General features: G+C 45.1%; 1 protein-coding gene across 1 annotated transcript in view; it reads left to right on the top strand.

Moving 5' to 3' along the window:
• Positions 1-23,899, top strand: part of LOC113841684 (homer protein homolog 1) — a 266,367-nt gene that overhangs the window by 100,110 nt on the left and 142,358 nt on the right. The window contains exon 2 of the mRNA XM_038169480.2: positions 8,711-8,867. Within this exon, the coding sequence (XP_038025408.1) occupies positions 8,711-8,867 (157 nt within the window). The remainder of the gene's footprint in view (positions 1-8,710; positions 8,868-23,899) is intronic.

Here is a 23,899-nt window from a genome sequence, read left to right on the forward strand (position 1 = left end):
AAGCAAGCTAGCATGCATGAAATACACAGGTGTTACAGGTGCGCAGACTAGAAATAAATGCGTTAAAAGGATCAAAGACTCTAGAGAGATTTATAACCAAGTGTTCAAATCTCACCCAAAGGTGTCCCAATGGGGGGGGAAGAGAGGCTCAGCCCGTCGACTGATCCCAGGAGTCAGGAGGTCCTAAGGATGTCCTCGGGATGGTATCTCCCCTGACGGTGGTATCTTCCCTAACATCCCCTCTCTCTTGGGCCAATTTATATTATTTTCTATCTTTTAGGTGGAGCTTGAGTGGCTCTAGTCAAGCATATCTTAGTTATGATTGGTGAAAAGTTCTACCCGGCAGGTAGCTAAACACCACGCAGCCGTTCGCTCACCCTCCCCCCTCCCTCTCTGGGACGGGGGAGAGAAATGGAAAGTGAAGCCCGTGAGTTGAGATAAAGACAGTTTAATAAGACAGGAAAATAATAATAACAAAATAATAATAACAATAATAATAATAATAATAATACAATGGTGATAATAGGTAAGTAATAATAGTATGTACAAACAAGTGATGCACAATGCAATTGCTCACCACCCGCTGACCGATGCCCAGACTAACCCCGAGCAGTCCGGCCCCCTCCCCCCGGCTAGCCACCCCTATATATTGTTTAGCATGACGTCAGATGGTATGGAATACCCCTTTGGCTAGTTTGGGTCACCTGTCCTGGATCTGTCCCCTCCCAGCTCTTACTGCACCCCCAGCCTGCCCGTTGGCAGGACAGAGCAAAAGGCTGAGATGTCCTTGGCTTGGTATAAGCACTGCTCTGCAACAATTAAAACATCGGGGTGTTATCAGCACTCTTCTCATCCTAAGCCAAAACACAGCATTCCACCAGCTACTAGGAAGAAAATTAATTCTGTTCTAACTGAAACCAAGACACATAGTCTTTAACAGTCCATTGTACCTCTCAAGCTTCCCAGAGGCTTGTGGGTGATAAGGAATGTGATACACCCACTCAATGCCATGTCTCTTGGCCCAGGAGGTGACCAAATTGTTTCGGAAGTGACTCCCATCCTTGGCCTCAATTCTCTCTGGTGTACCATGTCGCCACAGCACTTGTCTTTCCAGGCACTAGATAGTGTTTCAGGTGGTGGCATGGTGTACTGGATATGTTTCCAGCCACCCAGTAGTTGCTTCTACCATGCTAAGTATGAGAAACTAAGTTGTGTTTTTGCAGTAGAGATCTAATTTTCTGTATTCAAAGGTAGTTGTGTAGTCATAATAAGGAGAAATGCTAAGTAGATAAGTGGACAGTAGAAGGCCTCACTGTTCCAAAATAAGGTAGAAGCTTGAGAAAAACAGGATGAGCAGTGTGAGAACAGTAAAAAAACAAAGATCACAAGTTCTCAAAACATAAGAAAAGAGAAAAAAAATGGAAAAGGGAGAAATTAAAGGGTTGATAAAAAAAAGAAAACCATTTATGTATATGTTATATATGTATATATATGTACCATATATGTACATATATGGTATAGAGGAGCATCGAATAGCTTGTGAACCTGTAGTGCTCAGCCAATGAGGAAACAGGGGAGGTGATCAGGTGTCGGGTAATAGGGAATAAAAGGTTATGATATGTTTACTAAAATGCGCTCCTGATTGACAGGATGCCTGTCATTGCAATCGTGAATAAAATAGCTTCACAGAAGGTCCTGTCTGAAGAAAATAATTTGAGATTTTTCTCACAGTAAGTATGTAACATTTACCTTGGCGGGTTTGTAGGAGTGGTCCGATGTAGTCAATCTGCCAGGCCTCACCGTATCGAAAGCCAAGCCATCTCCCCCCTATTCCAGGGAGACTTTACCCGCATGGCTCGTTTGATTGCAGCACAGGTTTCACACTCATGGGTAACCTGAGTGATGGCCTCAATGGTCAGGTCCACCCCTTGATCACGAGCCCATCTGTATGTAGCATCCCTCCCCAGATGTCCTGATGTTTCATGGGCCCATCAAGCTACAAACAGCTCACCCTTACATCCCCAGTCCAGGTCCACCTGAGCCACTTCAGTTTTCAAAGCTCAATCCACCTCTGTGTTATTCTGTTTTACGTCAGGGGCACGATTCTTAGGTATGTGAGCATCTATATGATGTACCTTTACAGCCAGGTTTTCTACCCCGGAATCAATATCTTGCCACAAGGTAGCAGCCCAGATAGGTTTACCTCTGTGCTGCCAGTTGTTCTGTTTCCACTGCTGCAGCCACCCCCAAAGAGCATTTGCCACCATCCATGAATCAGTGTAGAGATACAGAGCTTGCCATTTTTCTCTTTTGGCAATTTCTAGGGCCAGTTGTATAGCTTTCACTTCTGCATACTGACTCGACTCACCTTCCCCTTCCATGGCCTCCACAACTTGTCATGTGGGACTCCACACAGAAGCTTTCCATTTCTGATGGCTCCCTACCACATGGCAGGATCCATCAGTAAACAACACATATTGCTTTCTGTCTTCTGGCAACTCATTATATGGTGGTGCCTCTTCAGCACAGGTTACCTCTTCTGTCGGCACTCCAAAATCCCTGCCCTCCAGCCAGTCCATGATCTCTTCCAGGATTCCCGGGTAGTTGGGTTTCCCCATTTGAGCCTGCTGTGTAATTAATGCTACCCACTTACTCCACGTAGCATCAGTCGCATGGTGTGTAGTGGGGATTTTCCCTTTGAACATCAAATGTGACACAGGTAGCCATGGGGCCAAGAGGAGTTGTGCTTCTGTACCCACAACTTCTAAAGCGGCTCAAATCCCCTCATATGCTGTTAATATTTCCTTTTTGGTTGGGGTGTAATTGGCTTCTGATCCTCCGGCTCCAGAAGCCCAGAGGTTGACCTTGAGTTTCTCCTGGGGTCTTTTGCCAGAGGCTCCAGGTGAGGCCATGCTCCCCAGCTGCACTGTAAAGTACATTTTGCACAACTGGTCTGGTACGGAGAGGCCCAAGGGCCACCGCACAAGCTATTTCTTGTCTGAGTTGTTCAAAAGCATGTTGTTGCTCGGGGCCCCACTCGAAATAGTTCCTCTTTCAAGTCACTCGATATAGAGGACTCACAAGATGACTATAGCCTGGAACATGCGTTCTCCAGCATCCCACAAAGCCTAAGAAAGCTTGTGTTTCTTTTTTTGCTAGTTGGCAGAGACATAGCAGTTATTTTGTTGATCACATCCGTCGGAATGTGGCGACGTCCATCCTGCCATTTTACCCCCAAGAACTGGATTTCCTGTGCAGGTCCCTTGACCTTACTCTGTTTAATGGCAAAACCAGCTTTCAGGAGAATTTGGACTATTTTCTTACCTTTCTCAAAAACTTGTTCTGCTGTATTACCCTACACAATGATATCACTGATGTACTGCAGGTGTTCAGGAGCGTCCCCCTGTTCCAGTGTCGTCTGGATCAGTCCATGGCAAATTATAGGGCTGTGTTTTCACCCCTGGGGCAGTCAATTCCAAGTGTATTGAATGCCCCTCCAAGTGAAATCAAACTGTGGTCTGCATGCTGCTGCCAGAGGGATGGAGAAATATGCATTAGCAATATTGATTGTAGCATACCACTTGGCTGCCTTGGACTCTAGTTCATACTGGAGTTCTAGCATGTCTGGCACTGCAGCACTCAGTGGTGGCGTGACTTCATTCAGGCCCTGATAGTCCACTGTTAGCCTCCACTTGCCTTTAGACGTTCGCAATGGCCATATAGGACTATTAAAGGGTGAGCAAGTTTTGCTGATCACTCCTTGGCTCTCCAGCCGGTGCACGAACTCATGGAAGGGGAACAGGTAGTCTCAGTTGGTGCGAAATTGCCGACGGTGCACAGTTGTAGTCGCAATTGGCACTTGCTGTTCTTCAATCCTCAGCAATCCTACAGCAGAAGGGTCTTCTGAGGGACCAGGCAGGGTAGACAGCTGCTTAATCTTCTCTGTGCTCAAAGCAGCTATGCCAAAAGCCCACCAGTACCCTTTTGGATCCTTGAAGTACCCTTTCTTGAGGTAATCTGTGCCAAGGATGCATGGAGCCTCTGGGCCAATCACAGTACGGTGCTTTTGCCACTCATTCCCAGTTAGACTCACTTCAGCTTCCAATACAGTTAGCTCTTGGGATCCCCCTGTCACTCCAGAGATAGAGATGAGTTCTGCCCCTTGGTGGCCTGACGGCATTAAGGTACACTGTGCACCTGTGTCCACTGAAGCTTTATATTTCTGCAGTTCCGGTGTGCCAGGCCATCGAATCCACACAGTCCAGTAAATCCGGTTGTCCCTCTCCTCTACCTGGCCAGAGGCAGGGCCCCACTAGTCCTGGTTGGAGCATCTATCACTTAATTCTTCCAAATGTGAAGCAGAGGTCTCTTCGTCAGGGTCAGGAGTAATACTAGCCCTTCTACTGCCTCTGGGGGACTGCCCAACAGAAACTGGGGCAGTAATCCTCCTAGGGGCCTTTTTTCTTGCTGCTGTATCTTTCCGCAGTTCACGTACCCAAGCAGCTAGAGCCAAGGTCGATTCACTGTCCCACTTCCTCATATCTTCCCTGTGGTCACATAAATAAAACCACAAGGTGCCCCGTGGTTTGTGTCCTGGATTCTTTGCTGCTTGAGGTGGAGAATGCTGGCACTTAATGGCTGAAAGATTCCTCCATCTAGGTGAGGAGGAAGTTATGTGTTCTTCTAACCGTTGGGACAGTTTTGCCATGTCTGAAATGCAGGCCCATACTGGGCAGAGAGATTTTCTTCGTATTTATGAAGCTGGTTGGACACAGTATCCACTGTTGGCCCCATCCCCTCATCCCAATTCATTGCTGACAGTGTGCTGGCATGTGATGAGGGTGCAGCCCGTACAAACTTCCGCCACATGGATGCTGTGCACTGGACTTCATCAGGGTCTTTAGGTGTCTGTTCATGGTTCAAATTACTATAAATAATCTCCAGCACAGCTAATTCCCTCAGGTGCTGGAGACCTTTCTCCACAGTGGACCACTTGCCTACTTGATATACAATATCTTCCTTCTGGGGATACCTTTCTTTCACAGCTGCCAGGAGTCGCCTCCAGAGGCTGAGGACCTGTGCCCCTCTCTCAATTCCTCTGTCAATTACCCTTTCTCTAGAGAGGGATCCCAGCTGCTTGGCTTCATTGCCTTCTAATTGTAGGCTATTGGCCCCAGCATCCCAGAATTGAAGCAGCCAGGTGAGGATGTGTCCACCTGGATGACGACTGAAATCCTTTCATATTTCTCGCAACTCACTCAGGGATAGGGATCAGGTAGTTTCTGATTGATTTATGATTTCCATCTCTTCTCTCTGATGTTGTTGTGATAACACTTCTTTAGAGGTGCCTGCCTTTTCCTCTTCTCCCTCTTCGTTAGGAGGAGCTTCTTCCCTTACTAAATGAGCTGACTTCTGTTTCCATTGTTTTGACTTGACTATGGGGGCGACTGATACCATAGATGGTTGGTCCTCTGGGGTAGTCACAGTGTGTATTATCTCGTCATTGACTTCAGAAACTTCCCCATCCCCTTGAGGGATGTTCAGTCCAGTCTTGGGGCCAGTTTTGTTTAGCATTTTTATCAATGATCTGGATGAGGAGACTAAATGCACCCTCAGTAAGTTTGTGGATGATACCAAGTTGGGGAGAAGTGTTGATCTGCTTGAGGGTAGGAAGGCTTTGCAGGGGGATCTGGATAAGCTAGATCAATGGGCCACATCCAATTGCATGACATTCAACAAGGGTAAGTGCTGGGTGCTGCACTTGGGTCAAAATAACCCCATGTAGAGGTATAGGCTTGGGGAAGAGTGGCTGGGAAGTTGCCTTGCAGAAAAGAACCTGGGGGTGCTGGTCAACAGCCAGCTGAACGTGAGCCAGTAGTGTGCCCAGGTGGCCAAGAAGGCCAGTGGCATCCTGGTCTCCATCAGAAGAAGAGAAGAATAACAAAGATGGTGAAGAGACTAGAAAACAAGTCTTATGAGGAACAGCTGAGGGAACAAGGATTGTTTAGTCTGGAGAAGAGGAGGCTCAGGGGAGACCCCATTGCTCTCTACAACTACCTGAAAGGAGGTTGCAATGACAGTCTCTTTTCTCATGTGACAAGCTATAGGATGTAAGGAAATCACCTCAAGTTCCACTGGGGGAGGTTTAGATTGGATAGCAGGAATAATTTCTTCATGGAGAGGGTGGTCAAGCATCGGAACAGGCTGCCCAGGGAAGTGGTGGAGTTCCTATCCCTGGAGGTATTTAAGAGATGTGTTAATGTGGCACTTGGGGTCACAGTTTAGCAGTGGACTTGTAGTGTTGGATGGATGGTTGGACTTGATGTTCTTGAAGGTCTTTTCCAACCTTATTGATTCTATATAAATACCTGATGAGAGGATGCAAAGAACCTGGAGCCAGGCTCTTTTCAGTGGTGTCCAGCAACAGGACAAAAGACAATGGGTACCAACTGGAACTCAAGATTTCATCTGAACATCAGGAAGCACTTCTTTACTGTGCGAGTGACTGATCATGGGAGTGTGTTGCCCAGAGAGGCTGTGGAGTATCCCACCTTGGAGACATTCAAAAGCAGGTTGGACATGGTCCTGGGCAACCTGCTTTAGATGTCCCTGCTTGACCAGTGGGGTTGGACCAGATGACTTTCAGAGGCCCCTTCCAACCTCAACCATTCTGTGATTCCACTGCTTAAAGCAGCTAGTCCTGGCTGCTCTTGCTGCTAAGAAGTAGGGATGTTTCTGAGAATTCTCATGTACTCTTTTGTAATGAGGCCAGATCGAAACCCTTTGACTATGAGTACCCAAAATCTTGTTTTGAATTTTGTTTTTATTTTAGATGGAAAAATGTATTTAGAACTTACCTCTTACTTACAGGGTGATGAGGGCAGGGATGAAGGATGTGTTTCTTCATGTGCTAGAAATGGGAGAAAGCAAAATAGTTTTAAAACCTACAAAGTTAAACCCAACTTAATATTCTGGTATTTCATATCTTTGGTGGGATTTGATGACAATATCCCCTGAACAATAAAGCAATCTATTTATCAATAAAATGTAGCTAATTTTATACTGACAACCATCCTAGTGATACAAAAAAAATTTGATTTCTATGCAATACTTTATATCTTGGTAATGTTCATGAAGAATAATAAGTTGTAAATTCTGAAGTGCAGTAATTTTTTTACCTTATATAATTTTATTTGCTAAGCAGTTAACTTTGAACTATGTGTGTTACACATATTTACTATTGCTGTGAAAACATTCAGGTGTGACTCTACAAAGAGTTTGGGTTTAACATTATATGTCCCTGATCCTAATTAATGTCGGTTTTAGAGTAATTACATGGCTCAGTCTTCAAAATAGGACTATAATCAAAGTTTACAATTTATTAAAGGAATAGAGGTAAGCAAACAGTGCTGGGTGCGCTGGGAGTCTCTGCTCCACCAAGACACACACCAGTTATATCAAGCAGTTGATTTTTATGCTCCTAGGCTAATACATATTCATTACTACTTCTAGAAAAAAACAGGGTTATTATAATTAGTTTCCAGAATCCAAACCCTCCTACTGGAGCATGCGTATCAGTCTCCGGTGGTCCTTCTGGGGGGTCTCTTGTGCTGAAGGCTCATAGTCTTCCTCCCTCTTGTCCTTCTCCTTTGTCCAACTTGGCTGTATGTCAGAGACTTGTGCAGCATCCCCTGCAAGCTTTGTCTTTTAGTTGTCCTTCAGCTTTCCCCTTCTTCATAATCTCTTGGACAGATATCAGAGACTTGCACAGTGTCCCATGCTGTATGTAGTGAGGTAGGGGTTGGCCTGTTCTCCCACGTGCCTGGTGACAGGATGAGGGGGAATGGGCTAAAGTTGCGCCAGGGGAGTTTTAGGTTAGATGTTAGGAAGAACTTCTTTACTGAAAGGGTTGTTAGGCACTGGAACAGGCTGCCCAGGGAGGTGGTGGAGTCACCATCCCTGGAAGTCTTCAAAAGACGTTTAGATGTAGAGCTTAGGGATATGGTTTAGTGGGGACTGTTAGTGTTAGGTTAGAGGTTGGACTCGATGATCTTGAGGTCTCTTCCAACCTAGAAATTCTGTGATTCTGTGATTCTGTGATTCTGTGATTATGATTCTTTCAGGAAGCCATTCTTCCTCTCTCCATTTTTAGGCACTACCACCGGCTAAGGAAGCATCAATACATTGTTTCACTCTATTCAGATCATCATATAATTTTATTCCTAAATGATTTCCTTGTATTTGTGACAATAAAAAGAACAAGGGTCTTATGTATCCCACATAGCAGATTCCTGACCAGTCTTTTGGTAGCATTTTGTAGGCATGTTTGCCACACACCCAATAATGTCCCTTTAGGGCCCACATCCCATTTGCAATTACAACCAAGTTCTCCTTAGCAGCATGTCATATTACGAGCTGACCAGAAATGTTTAAAGTACACTTGTTTCCCATTCTCATCTTGCCACCTCCAGCGGTAGACCCTTACCACATGCTGCTCCCTAGTGGTGTTATCACTCTGACAGCTCAGGATCTGAACGTCAAATTGTCCCTCTGCATGTGCTCTTGCCATGGTTTTACATCCAGATCCAAAAAATTCCTTATACGAGCATTTCAGCCAAGTTCCATTTTTCAGCTGGACGTGTGTAGCATTCCATTTTCCTCTACTTGCTTATGTCCCAATTAGATTCATGGCTTTTATTCTGTCCTTCAGGGAGCAACCCATCTTCAGCACCCGAGCTCATGTCTTCCACATTGACCCAAACACTAAGAAGAACTGGGTTCCCACCAGCAAGCATGCTGTTACTGTGTCCTACTTCTATGACAGCATAAGAAATGTCTACAGGATAATCAGTTTGGATGGATCAAAGGTAAGTTTTATTTTAGAGAATTTGTTTGCTGATTGATTTTTGCATTTATTTTCCAGTCTGATGTCCTTCATGTATCTTCTCAGATGCTTTTGTTATCTAAGAGATTACTGATGTGTTAAAAGGGTTATATTGTTTCATTAGATGTTTTAAGTGTTCATTGGAAAATATTATTCTCCATACATTCATATTTACTTTGATAAATCTGTTGCTGAATTTAAGCAATGACCTTTTATTTAATATTGATCAATCTAAAAGGGCATTCCCTGTGATGTATACTAAAAAGTACAAATAGTGTGTGTGAGTCAGCACAGGCAGGCAGCAGGAACAAGAACAGACCCACAGCTAAAACACAAAAAATAATATTATTTTCATTACTTTGACAACCGGGGGATCCCCGAAGCAACACCCAGGCAGAGGCACACAAGCAGGGACACAGGCACTGCTAAGCTTGGTCCATGCTAGACGATAACAGGCCTGCTGTTTACACCTGTTTATCAAGGGTTTGTGCAGGCAGTTTTTACCATCATGCTGTGATCCTCACTGTGCTTCTTTGATGTTCTCTGTGCCAAGGCCAGGAGCTCAAGCGTGTCCAATACGGCACGACCAAATCTACCAGAAACCTATGTTATCTATACACACATAACTTGCCAAATACATGGAGCATAAAAAGCAGTAGGTACAATTTATGTGCTTTTTTACACTGCTGCTTTCCAGACTTTATGCCTTCCCAGCTGCAAGGTCACTTGAGCATATTTACAGTCCTCCTCAACAGTCTTTCGTTCTGATCTCATCCTTCTCTTCCAACCTAGAAATTCTGTGATTCTGTGATTCTCACCAATCTTCCGCTTTTAACCCATTCCTCCCAACATATGGTTATAATAACCTGTTTTCATCCCCACATTCAATGATGTAACATTATCATTGGCTTCAGCATTATGGAAGACATCTGTTCAGTGCCTATAATCATTCAGTAAGTCCTTCATTACATCATCTTCCAATTTTTGCTGTAGGGAATGTGATGATTCCTTCCCAATAAAGCACTGCATAGTAAGCTTTTATCAGAACTCAGTTGGGTTGTGTTTGAGGGAGGGTTATGGTTTTTTGTTTGTTTGTTTGTTTTTTTGTTTGTTTGTTTTTAATTAGGAAAGATAATGTGTTGAGCTTCTGTTGTAAGAAACCTTGTTTAAAATATTAATTTAGAAGACTTGGGAAAGTACCTGACAGTTCCTTTGGTTCTACCCCAAGTGGGTATAAAGACAGTAACTTTACAAACAGCACATCAGAAATCTATGCAATAAGGACATTAAAGATATGCAAAGTATAATCAAAAGCTATAATCCTTTGAAGAGACTTTCAATTGCAATTTCTGGAGATGTGTCAATTCATGATGGTTGGAGCTGAAATACTCTGTATAAGCATAGCAGCACTCACAGATTTCTTTCAGAGATCTCTATATGATAATACTTCAGATGACTGAGACTCTGGTACCAAAGCCTACCCAAAATTTTCAAAGTTTAACTCTTACTTTGTTTCCTCCCTTCCAGCCTTCCTTCAAATGTTGGTTTTTGTTTTTTTTTTTTTTCATTTCATCAAATAATTAAAGTAGCTTTTTCTGTGACTGTTTATTAAAAATAAAAAAGCAACCCCCCCACCCCCCAAAAAAAACAAAACTAAAGCCAAAAACAACAACAAAAAAAAACCACACAATTTTGGGATTGGGACTAGATACTGTATGAAATCAGGGCTACTATTTGTAATGTGTAGCACCTAAATTGATCTGCACATTTTACAAAATCCTTATAATATCCATTGGGGTTCTTCTGCCTTTGTCTAAAGCTGCAACTCTTGCAAAGTGGTTGCTGAGTTGCATTGTCAAGCAGTTGTTCATCTATTTATTTACTCTTTTGTCTTCTGCATTTCCTTTGTATTTACAATGCTATTGGCAAGGTATACTGATAATTCAATCTATCACTTTTATTTACTCTCTCTGTTGTAGTCTTAATGTTTTCATCCCAAGCATTATGTATCTTAGATCCCAGTCTCTCTGATTAAGACTCATTGTTTTAGTTATCACAACACCTCAGAAACATGCACAGGTGAATAGCGGGGGGGGACCCATGGAAGACCTGTTTGTTTTTTTTTGGCATAATTCACAGATTTATTATTATTATTATTATTACATTTTTTAACATGTCTGTGCATATAAAATGTAATATGTACAAAGGGCTAAATATAAATATAAAGTATTCTTAAGTTCAGAATGCATTCAGATAATCTCTGGTTTATGGCATTCAGCTACAATGCCTCATATTGTCTATTGGTCAGACAGAAGTATTACATTGGCAAAGGAGAAAAAACTATAATGTAATTCTATGGTTGTGAGTTTTGAAATGAAACTGAATAAAGATGATTTTGTTTGTTTTTTTTTTTTAAACGGATTTTACATTGCAAATGTCTCAATTTTACATGTTGCCAGCTGCCAAAAACATTTGTTGAACTGTGTTAGCTTTAAAGCTCTCAATTGCCCTCAGGTGGCGATAAATATAGGATCCAAACAGATTTTATTGAAAGCCTCAGTGCTGGTGGGGTTTACAGCACCCTGTGGGTTTGTACATTGCAGAGAATGAAATGCATGTGGCTGCTCAGTTGCAGTGGCTCAGATTGTTGTCCAATAAAAAGTTCAGATTCATTACCCGGTATGCAATAAGCCAGTCTACACACTAGGCCAAGAAATTGTTTATTTCAGAATTGCTTAAGTCTGGGTATTAGGTGGTTTCCCACAAAGCTGGCACACCTAAGGATATTCCATGCCACTTTTTATACAGTCCCTTATTGATTTTACAATCAATACAAATACATCTTTGTACAATTCCCATAGTCTCTGATTGTTTACATAATTAGTATACTGCTGACATGACAGAATAATTCTGTACATCCTTAGAAAGAAAAGATCCCTTGTTGGGCCACGGTCTCCCAGCCTAGGGGCATGATTTTTACTATTATAATAAGGATAGTTCACAGACAGTTCACATTAGAATACTCTTGTTTTCCAGCCAACTATTCATATTACGTTGATTGGTGAAGTATTCAAAGGCATAAGTCAGGATGTTTTCCTCAAGAATATCAACAGAAGGGTCTTCATGATTAGCAGTTCCTCAGTTAATCATCCTTTGGACATCTCTAAGGCCTGGGCTATCTTGCCCTTTCCTCAAAGTACATATTTGATCTCTTTCACAGAAAACGGAGTTAACTATACACTCGTATCATAATTCCCCCCTTTGAGACTTATCTAACCTCCTAAAGTTAGATGAGTCTCATCTTTTCATTTCAACATTTGATAATTTTGATCAACATTTAAATGTACACTCTATTAACACTTAGATACAAACAAAGAAAACTACTGCTGTAACTAGTACAAATAAAATTTTCTTTACCCACAACTTTAGATCCAGAAAGCAAGACGTCAACCATTGCCAGGCTTCAAAAACCCATATGAAGCTATCAATTCAAACTGGGTGCTCTGGCTCCAGGGATTCAAAAACACTTCTTGATTTCCTTCACTCCCTGGCTTCCTGACTATGCTCAATCAACAAAAGGCTGTTAATCACTTTATTCCACTCATTTTCTAACTTAAAGAAACTTATGCCTTTACACAGAAAGTGTATATATATATACATACATATATAGGGTAGACACACTAATAGAGATAAACTTCAGTTTATACAGTCTAAGACTATAAATTTATAGTCCATTAACTTCGGTGATTTTCAACTTTGAAGACCCTGTTATTTCAGTTTTCCATAGCTGTGGAGGAGCAGCTTTCACTCAGGTATAATGAATCCACAAGTCAATCTGTCTAAGTTTCACAGCAGTATTTGTCATTAACAGCACCAGAAACGTTCCTTTACACTTTTCAGTTAGGGGGTCTTCCCTCCAGGCTTTCCAGGAGAAAGGGAGTGAACCAGTGCATCCACCGGAATCAGCACCCTTAATAGTGTGTATCTGTGGATGAGACACAAAGTTTTTCCTGAAGACAAATGGAAAACTGTAAGTGCTTGGTTCTCAGTTACATCCATCTGATCAGGTTTCCCAGTCAAATTTATAGTATAGGGCTTCCCATACAATATTTCAAATGGGCTTATATTTGAGACCTGGGAGTTATCCGGACTCTAAGTAAAACTACTGGGAAAACCTCTGTCCACTTCAACTGAGTTTCCTGGCACAACTTTCTTATTTGGCCTTTCAGTGCTTGGTTCATCCTTTCTACCTCACCACAAGATTATGGCCTCCATGGGGGTTTGCTGCCACAAAGTGAGGCCACCTATCAGGTATTCCAAATCACAGAATCATAGAATGGCTCATGCTGTAAGAGACCTTTAAAGACCATCTAGTTCTACCTCCCCTGCCACGAGCAGGGATGCCACCAACTAGATCAGGTGCCCCAGGGCCTCATCCAACCTGGTCTTGAACACCTCCAGGGATGGGGCATCCACAACCTCTCTGGGAAACTTGTTCCAGTGCCTCACCACCCTCACAGTGAAAAATTTCCTCCTAACATCTAATCTGAATCTCCCCTCTTTTAGCTTAAAACCATCCCCCCTTGTCCTGTCATTATCTCACTGAGCAAAAAGTTGCCCTCCATCTTCTTTACAAGCCCCCTTTAAGTACAGAAAAGCTGCAATGAGGTCTCCCTGGAGCCTTCTCTTCTCCAGGGTGAACAACCCCAGCTAGCTCTCTCAGCCTTTCTTCATAGGAGAGGTTCTCCAGCCCCTTGATCATATCTGTGGTCCTCCTCTGGACCCGATATAACAGATCAATATCCATCTTTTCCTGGGGGCTCCAGACCTGGACGCAGTACTCCACGTGGAGCCTCACAAGGGCAGAATAGAGGGGGACAATCACCTCCCTCAGCCTGCTGGCCACTCCTCTTTTGATGCAGCCCAGGATGCAGTTTGCAAGCGTGCACTGAAGGCTCATGTCAAGCTTTTCATCCATCAGAACCCCCAAGTCCTTCTGTGCAGGGCTGCTCTCAATGAGTTCTTCTCCCAGTCTGTACTTCTGTCTGGGATTGCCCTGACCCAAGTGCAGAATCTTGCATGTAGACTTTCTGAACCTCATTAGGTTCACGTGTGCCCACTTTTCTAGCTTGTCCAGGTCCCTTTGGATGGCATCCCTTCCTTCTCTTGTATCAACCGCACCACTCAGCTTGGTGACATCTGCAAATTTGCTGAGGATGCACTTGATCCCACTATGTTGTTAATAATGATATTAGATATCCCCTGAGGGATACCACTCATAACTGTGGTGGTTTTACCGTGCTGGGCAGCTAAACCCCACAACCGCTCTCTCACTCCCCCTCTTTTTAGATGAGGAGGGGGAGAAGTAAAGCAAAGAACAACTCATGGGTTGAGATAAGGATAATTTAATTAAAGGGAAATAATTATAATAATTAAATAAATATTATTATGAACTAAACAATTTAACTAAAGGGAAATAAAAAGGGAAAGGGGAAAAGGGAGGGGGAAAGGGAAAATAAAAAAAAGGGAGGAAAACAAACAAATAAAATAAATGAAGGCTATGTGGAAGTGCAGAGGAAATAAATTACTCTCTACTTCCCACAAATGAGCGATGATTGACCACGTCCTTGAAGCAGGGCCTCAACGCACGTAGCCGGTGTTCAGGAGGAGGACCGACATTTTCACAATGAGAGCCCACCCCTCCCCTCTTCTTCCTGTTTCCACCTTTTATTGCTGAGTGTGACATCATATGGTATGGAATACCCCTTTGGTTGGTTTAGGTCAGCTGCCCTGGTGATGTTTCTCTTCTCACTTTTTGCCCACCCCCTAGGAGGGTTAGAGAGAGGCCCAATGCTGTGCCAGTGCTGCTCAGCAGTAGACACAACACTGGTGTGATAACACTGCTGTTCCAGCTACAAGTGCAGAGTACGGCACTGTATGGGCTGCTGCAGGGAAAGTTAACATTCCAGCCAGACCCAATATAATCACCAGCCACCACTTGGACCCCCTTGACCACAACTCTCTGTGTGCAGACATCCAGCCAATTCCTTATCTGCTTCAAAGCCACATCGCTCCAATTTGGAGACCAGGATGTCATGTGGGACCATGTCAAAGGCCTTACAGATGTCCAGTGTAGATGACACTGGTTGATCTTCCCTTATTGACTGATACAGTCACTCCATAATAGAAGGCCACAAGATTGGTCAGGCATGATTTGCCCTTAGTAAAGCCATGCTGGCTGTCTCAAATCACCTCTTTGACTTGCATGTGCCTTAACATTGCTTCCAGAAGGATGTGTTCTATTATCTTCCCAGGAACAGAGCTGATTCTGACCAGTCTATAGTTCTGAGGGTCTTCCTTTCTACCCTTTTTAAGAATGGGAGTGATGTTTCCCTTTTTCCAGTCACCAGGGATTTTACCTGACTGTCATGACTGTTCAAATATTACGGGGAGTGGCTTGGCAACTACATCAGCCACTTCCCACAGGACACTGGGATGCATGTCATTGGGCCCCATAGACTTGTACCTGTTCAGTTTCATTACATGGTCTTGAACATGCTATTTGCTTACAGTGGGAGGGACTTTGCTCCTACAGCCCCTGACTAGAGGTTCAGGGACTCGAGAGATGTTGGAAGCCTGACTGCCAGCAAAGACGGAGGCAAAGATGTTGTTGAGTACCACAGCCTTCTCCATGTCTGTGGTTACTAGGTCACCTTTCTCATTTATCAGAGACGGTACACTCTCCTTGGCCTTTCTTTTCTGGCCAATGTACCTATGGAATCTCTTGTTATTTTTTGCATCCATTACCAATTTTACTTTCATATGTGACTTAGCTTTCCTTATCTCATCCCTGCACATACAGATGGCATCCCTGTACCCTTCCTAGGCCACATGTCCCTGCTTCCACTGGAATCTTGGGATTTTTTCTTTCAGTAGATACTGGACTACTTTCAGTAGATACTGTCCGCAGAAGGGCTATAAAGATGGTGAAGGGCCTAGAGGGGAAGATGTATGAGGAGTGGCTCAAGTAACTTGTTTTGTTCAGCCTGGAAAAGAGGAGGTTGAGAAGAGACCTCATCATGGTCTCCAGCTTCCTCACAAGGGGGAGCAGAGGGGCAGGCTCTGATCTTTTCTCTTTAGTGACCAGCGACAGGACCCGAGGGAATGGAGTTAAGGTGCGACAGGGGAGGTTCAGGCTGGATATCAGGAACAGGTTCTTCACCAAGAGGGTAGTCGCACACTGGAACACGTTCCCCAGCCAGGGATGTAGTCATGGCACCAAGCCCATAGAATTTTCAGAAGCCTTTGGACAATGATCTGAGTCATATGGTCTGAGTTTTTGGGTAGACCTGTGTGGAGCCAAGTTGGACTCGATGATCCTTGGGTCCCTTCCAACTCAGGATATTCTATGATTTCTATTATTTACTTCCCTGATTTAATTGGTTCAACACAAGAAAGCTTTGGACCAATGAGAAAAGATATCCACAAATACAAGGAGATATCTATATTTTTTATACCTAGGTAACTCAGAAAAATCGATTTGCAGGTAGTCACCAGGAATCATTCTTTTTCACGTTGACAGGAGGAATTTTTATCTGTATTTTAGGGTTGTTCTTAAGACAAAGCTCAAATTTTCAAGGCTGTTTTTTTTTTTTTTTCTATTAGTAACATCCATGCTCCAGTAGCATACCTCCTGCATTACCTACTAGAGCTTCAGCTCCCATCTACTTTTACTGGTTCCGCTGATTTTGCTCTCCTGAGTTTCGCAGTTACTCATGCAAATGGCACTACTTTGTCCTTGATCTTGGTCAGTACTTGATTCTATTAATCTCCCAAAGTATCTTCAATCTATCTATGCCCAATCACTGGCATAGAGAATTTACTCATTGGTCCCTTGCAATTGCTTACTACCAAATAAGTGGTTCTTGGATCTACTAAAAATATTATAATCTCATTCCCCATCTTTACTGGAACCAGGGGCTCTGCTGGGGCCATAGATGATTCTACCCCTGGTCCCCTTCAGTTCGAGTCTTCCATGCCAGTCATTAACAAGACCACTTCAGGAACATTTGTTAATTTTGGCTCTTTGGATTAGTGCACTTTTGGACATTCGTTCCACCAATGCCCCTCTTCCCAAGAATATGCACACTGATTTAATCCCAATGAGTAAGACGGATGAGAGGTAGATATGTAATATCTCCCTCATCCTTTTCCTATGCCTTGATTTCCCATCATCCTGCCTCTTCCTCCTTTTTGAAATGTTTTACCATGTGACAACATTTGTGCTTGAACCATAGCTGTTGCAAGCAAACTTCCTTGCATTTTTTCATTCTTCAGTTTCTTTTTTTCTTTCCTTCTTCTCTACTTCATCTTGATTATTATATACCTTATTAGCTATCTCAATTAATTGAGAAACAAACATTCCTGAATCTCCCCCTAACTCGCTGCAACTACTTCCAAATATAAGGCACTGATTGTCCCATAAACAGCATATTAAAATGTTACTTTATTTGCCTCATCATCAGAATTTAAATCTGTCCATTTCCTAGCTACTTCACATAATCTTTCATAAAATGCTGATGGTCCTCATTAGGACCTTGAGTTACTTGATATAACTTAGAAATATTTTTAGGCTTCAGTACTCCATGCTTACTTCCATACAAAATTAACTTTTTGTTTGTTTGTTTGTTTTGTTTTCTGTTTTTTTTTGTTTTTTTTTTTTTTACAAGCATTTTACCTCTGTCTGTATTTGGATCCCAAGGAGGTTCTTGTTCTGACATTAACCTCTCCATCCCTTCCCTGACATTAATTCTCCTGTTTCTTCTTTTCACACTGTTTCTTATGCAAGCCAGGATGCTGTTGGCCTTCTTGGCCACCTGAAAACACTGATGGCTCATATTCAGCCGACTATCAACCATCACTCCCAGGTCCTTCTCTGCCTGGCAGCTCTCCAACCACTCATCTCCCTGCCTGTAGATCTGCTTGGGGTTATTGCGCCCCAGGTGGAGGACCCGGCACTTGGCCTTGTTAAACTTGATGCAGTTGACCTCAGCCCATCGGTGCAGCCTATCCAGATACTCCTGCAGAGCCTTCCTACCCTCAAGCAGATCGACACATGCACCTAACTTGGTGTCATCTGCAAACTTACTGAGGGTGCACTCCATGCCCTCGTCCAGATCATTGATGAAGATATTAAAGAGGACCGGTCCCAGCACCGAGCCCTGGGGAATGCTTTAAACTACGTAAGAAGGGGGATGGGGCTGAAGCAAGGCTTGTTGGAGCTGTGCCAGGGGGAACAATAGCAAGGCCGGGGGATAAGGCAATGGCCCAGCTGAAGTGCATCTACACCAATGCATGCAGCATGGGTAACAAACAGGAGGAGCTGGAAGCCATCGTGCAGCAGGCAGGCTACGACTTGGTTGCCATCACGGAGACGTGGTGGGACCAGTCTCATGACTGGAGTGCTGCAATGACTGGCTATAAGCTCTTCAGAAGGGACAGGCAGCACAGAAGGGGTGGTGGTGTGTCTCTCTATATTAGAGAGTCTTTCGATGTTGTAGAACTCGAGGCTGGGAATGACAAGGTCGAGTCCCTTTGGATTAGGATCGGCAGGGACAACAAGGCTGGCGTCCTGGTCGGGGTCTGTTATAGACCGCCAAACCAGGATGAGGAGACGGATGAGGAGTTCTACAGGCAGCTGACAGAAGTTGCGAAATCTTCAGCGCTTGTTCTCGTGGGGGACTTCAACTTCCCTGACATATCCTGGAAGCACAACACAGCCCAGAGAAAGCAGTCTAGGAGGTTTCTGGAGAGTGTGGAAGATAGCTTCCTGACGCAGCTGATTAGTGAACCTACCAGGGGTGGCGCCCCGCTAGACCTTCTCTTCACAAACAGAGAAGGACTGGTGGAGGATGTGATTGTTGGGAGCTGTCTTGGGCAGAGTGACCACAAAATGGTGGAGTTCACTATTCTTGGTGAGGCCAGGAAGGGGACCAGTAAAACCGCTGTATTGGACTTCTGGAGGGGTAACTTTGAGCTGCTCAGGACACTGGTTGGTAGAGTCCCTTGGGAGGCGGTTCTGAAGGGCAGAGGAGTCCAGGAAGGCTGGGCGCTCTTCAAGAGGGAAATCTTAATGGCGCAGGAATGGTCTGTCCCCACGTGCCCAAAGGCGAGCTGGCGGGGAAGAAGATCAGCCTGGCTCAACAGAGAATTGTGGCTTGAGCTTAGGAGAAAAAAGAGGGTTTATAATCTTTGGAAAAGTGGACAGGCCAGTAGGGAGGACTATAAGGATGTTGCGAGGCTGTGCAGGGACAAAATTAGAAAGGCCAAAGCTCATCTGGAGCTCAATCTGGCTACTGCCGTTAAAGACAAGAAAAAATGTTTTTATAAAAACATCAACACAAAAAGGAGGACTAAGGAGAATCTCCATCCTTTACTGGATGCGGGGGGAAACTTAGTTACAAGAGATGAGGAAAAGGCGGAGGTGCTTAATGCCTTCTTCGCCTCAGTCTTTAGCGGCAATACCGGTTGTTCTCTGGATACCCAGTACCCTGAGCTGGTGGAAGGGGATGGGGAGCAGGATGTGGCCCTCACTATCCATGAAGAACTGGTTGGTGACCTGGTATGGCACTTGGATGTGCACAAGTCGATGGGGCCGGATGGGATCCACCCAAGGGTACTGAGAGAACTGGCAGAGGAGCTGGCCAAGCTGCTTACCATCATTTATCATTTAACAGTCCTGGCTATCGGGGGAGGTCCCAGTGGACTGGCGGCTAGCAAACATGACGCCCATCTACAAGAAGGGCCGGAGGGCAGACCCGGGAAACTACAGGCCTGTCAGTTTGACCTCAGTACCACTGCTTGGTAGAGTAAAAGGGACTTTAGGGCTTTGGGGCGACCGGGTAAAGGATTAGGGGCACAGGTTGTGTCCTTCCTGTAGCAGGAATAGACATCAACAGGTGTTGTGGTTCCGCTCGAGTGTGCAGTCAACCTCCACCACAGCCGCTCTCTCACTCCCCCTCCTCAAAGAGGAATGGGGAGAAAATATGTGAAAAGGGCTCAAAGGTTGAGACAAGGATGAGAAAATCACTCAGTAATTATTGTAACGGGCAAAACAGACTCGGCATAAGGAGATAGTAAGATTTATTGCTTATTACTAACAAGCGAGAGAAGTGAGAAACAAAGGAAAGAAACCAAAAGCACCTTCCCCCCCCATCCACCCTCTTCCACCTCCTCCCCCCGAGCGGCGCAGGGAAACAGGGGAATGGGGGTTATGGTCAGTCTACAGCGCTTCTTCTCTGCTGCTCCTTCTCGGTCACTCTCGTCCCCTGTGCTGTGGGGTCCCACCCACGGGATACAGTCCTTGATGAACTGATCCGGCGTGGGCTTCCCACAGGCAGCAGCTCTTCCAGAGCTGCTCCAGATATGGGTCCGTACCACGGGGTCCATCCCTCAGGAGAAAACTGCTCCAACCTGGCTCCCCCACAGGCAGCAGCTCCTGCCAGGTCACCTGCTCCTGCGTGGGCTCTTCTCCATGGGCTACAGGTCTGGCCTGGAATCTGCTCCGGCAGGGGTCTTCCACAGGCGGCAGCCTCCATTGGTGCAGGGCCACCTGCTCCACCGTGGTCTCCTCCACGGGCTGCAGCGTGGAACCCTGCTCCACCGTGGTACTCCATGGGCTGCAGGGGGACATCCTGCTTCACCATGGTCCTCACCACAGGCCACAGGGGACTTCTGCTCCGGTGCCTGGAGCACCTCTTCCCCTCCTTCTACACTGACCTTGGTGCCGTTCCTCACTCCCTTCACTCTCCCGGCTGCTGTGTGGCGCAGCGTTTTTTTTCCCTGTCTTAAATATGCTCTCACAGACACGCAAAACAACATCACTTATTGGCTCAGCTCTGGAAAACAATGGGGCCCTTCCCAAACATGGGGCAGCTTCTAGATCTTTCTCACAGAAACCACCCCTATGGCTCCCTGCTACCAAAACCTTGCCACGTAAACCCACTACAACAGGCAGACTCAGTTCGTCAATATGTGGCTCTGAGACTGCTGCCATTGGCAGAACTTTGGGTTTCTTGATCATGGGAAGGTCTACCTGGTACCAGGTCTGCTGGCACCAGATGGGATGCACCTTTCTCAGAGGGGGAAAAGGATTTTTGCCCAGGAGTTAGCAGGGCTGATTGATAGGGCTTTAAACTAGAATCAAAGGGGAAAAGATAAAACCAGGCCCGCCGGTGATAAGCTATGGGATGGCGTGCCAGAGTAAGAGGGACTGTGTGCTAGTGAGGTCCTTCAGTATGCTCCACAAGGTGCTGTGTACAATGAGGCATATTTGTGCTTCTACACAAACACATGCAGCATGAGGAGTAAACTGGATGAGCTAGAAGTCTTAGCTCAGTCCTGCAGCTACGACATCATCAATATGAGAGAAACCTGGTGGGATGAGTCCTGTGACTGACTGGTGTGTTGCAGTAGATGGTTGCAGGCTCCTCGTGAGGGACAGGCAGGGTAGGCGAGGCAGCGAGGTGGCAATGTATGTAAAGGAGGGGCTGGACTGTGTGGAGCTTGCAGTTGATGATGGAAAAGTTGAGAGCCTCTGGGTAAGGATTAAGGGACAAACAAATAAAAGGGATGTCGTTGTGTGAGTCTATTACAGATCACCTGGCCAAGATGACAACACCAATGAATTAATCTTTGCAGAACTACGAGATGCCTCAAGATCAACTCCCCTTGTCCTTATGGGGAATTTCAACTTGCCAGACGTCAACTGGGATCACCACACGGCTGACACGAGCAAGTCCAGGAGGTTCATAAAGCACCTAGATGATAACTTCTTGGTGCAGGTGCTAAGGGAGCCAACTAGGAAAGGTGCCCTCCTTGATCTGTTGCTGGAAAACAGAGAGGGTCTTGTGGGAGATGTGGCAATTGGCGGCCGTCTCGGTCATAGTGACCATGAAGTGGTTGAGTTTAGAATTTATGGTGACAGAAGGAAAACTGCCACCAACGCTTCAGCCCTGGATATGGGGAGAGCATACTTCAGGCTGCTCAGGGAACTAGTTACTAAGGTCCCCTGGGAAGCTGCTTTTGAAGGAGTTGGTGTCCATCAGATCTGGTCATTCTTTAAGCACTGTCTCCTAAAAGCACAGGATCAGGCAATTCCTAAATATCGGAAGTCAAGCAGGCGGGGCAAAAGGCTGGCTTGGCTTCTTCTGGAGTTTAGGCATAAAAAGAAAGCATATGGCTGCTGGAAGCAGGGTCGGGCAACATGGAAGGACTACAGGGACTCTGTTTGCCTTTGTAGGGAGAAAATTTGTGCAGCCAAAGCCCAACTAGAGTTGAAGCTGGTCAGGTCTGTGGGAGACAATAAAAAGGGCTTTTTAAAATAGGTGAACAGAAAAAGGAGGACCAGAGAAAATATAGGTCCACTACTTGATGGGGATGGTCACCTAACAGACAAGGACATAGGCAAAGCAGAGACGTTTAATGCCTTCTTTGCCTCTGTCTTCAACACTGATGATGGGCTTCGGGACCCCAGGTGCCCTGAGCTGGAGGACCATGATGGTGGGAATGATAAACTCCCAACCGACCCTGAATGTGTGCAGGATTCGCTGCTCTACCTGGACCCATTTAACTCCATGGGTCCGGATAGGCTTCATCCCAGGGTGCTTGGAGAGCTGCCTAATGTCACTGTGGGAGCTCTCAATTATTTTTCGATGGTCTTGGGAATCTGGAGAGGTCCCAGTTGATTGGAGGCTGGCAAATGTTGTACCAGTTTTCAAGAAGGGCAAGAAAGAAGACCCTGGTAACTACAGGCCTGTCAGTCTCACGTCAGTGCCTGGTAAAATTATGGAGAAGATTATCCTGGGAGTTACTGAAGCGCAACTGGGGGACAATGCAGTCATTGGTCCCAGCCAACATGGGTTCACAAGGGGTAGGTCCTGTTTAACAAATTTGATTTCCTTTTATGATAAGATCCCCTACCTAGTCAATCAAGGGAAAACAGCTGATGTGATCAGCTGATTGTAGATTTCAGTAAAGCTTTCAACAGAGTTTCCCATAGGATCCTACTGGACAAAATGTCCAGCATACAACTAGACAAAAACATAATACGATGGGTGAACAATTGGCTGACGAGTAGGGCTCAAAGGGTTGTGGTAAATAGGGCCACATCAGGCTAGCGGCCCGTCACAAGTGGGGTCCCCCAGGGCTCCATTTTAGGGCCAGTTCTTTTCTATGTTTCTATAAATGATTTGGATGTAGAACTTGAAGGTGTATTGATCAAATTTTCTGATGATACTAAACTGGGAGGAGTTATTGACTCTGTTGAGGGTGGAAAAGCCTTGCAGAGAGATCTGGACAGATTGGAGATCTGGACAATCACCAACCACATGAAGTTTAACAAGAGCAAGCGCAGGGTTCTGCACCTGGGACAGGGCAACCCTGACTATACATACAGACTGTGGGACAAGACCCTGGTTCTGGTAGCGGGAGCCTGCAGGGGTGGTCTCTGTGAAAAGAAACCAGCAGCTACCCCATGTTACGTAAGGGTCAGTTTCATCCAGCTCTAAAGGGGCCCACCACTGCCCAGAGCCGAGCCATGATCAGTGCTGTTTGTTACTCTGTGAGGTATCAACCCTTCGTGCCCCATGTTGGGCGCCAAAAATACTGTAGTGGTTTAACCCATCCGGCAGATAAGCACCACACAGTCATTCGCTCAACCCCGCCCCCCCCCCACACTCCCTCTCTGGGATGGGGGAGAGAATCAGAAAAAAGAAATGAAAGCCTGTGGGTTAAGATAAAGATAGTTTATTAGGACAGAAAAGAAAGGAAAATAATAATGATAATGATAATAGTACTACTACTAATAATGTGTACGAAACAAGTGATGCACAATGCAATCGCTCACCACCCGCTGACCGATTCCCAGCCTATCCCCGATCAGCTGGTCTCCCCACCCCAGCCAGCCACCCCATATTGATTGTTCAGCATGAAGTCATATGGTATGGAATACCGCTT

This window comes from Anas platyrhynchos, chromosome W, assembly GCF_047663525.1.
Source record: "Anas platyrhynchos isolate ZD024472 breed Pekin duck chromosome W, IASCAAS_PekinDuck_T2T, whole genome shotgun sequence".
Taxonomy (NCBI): Eukaryota; Metazoa; Chordata; class Aves; order Anseriformes; family Anatidae; genus Anas; species Anas platyrhynchos.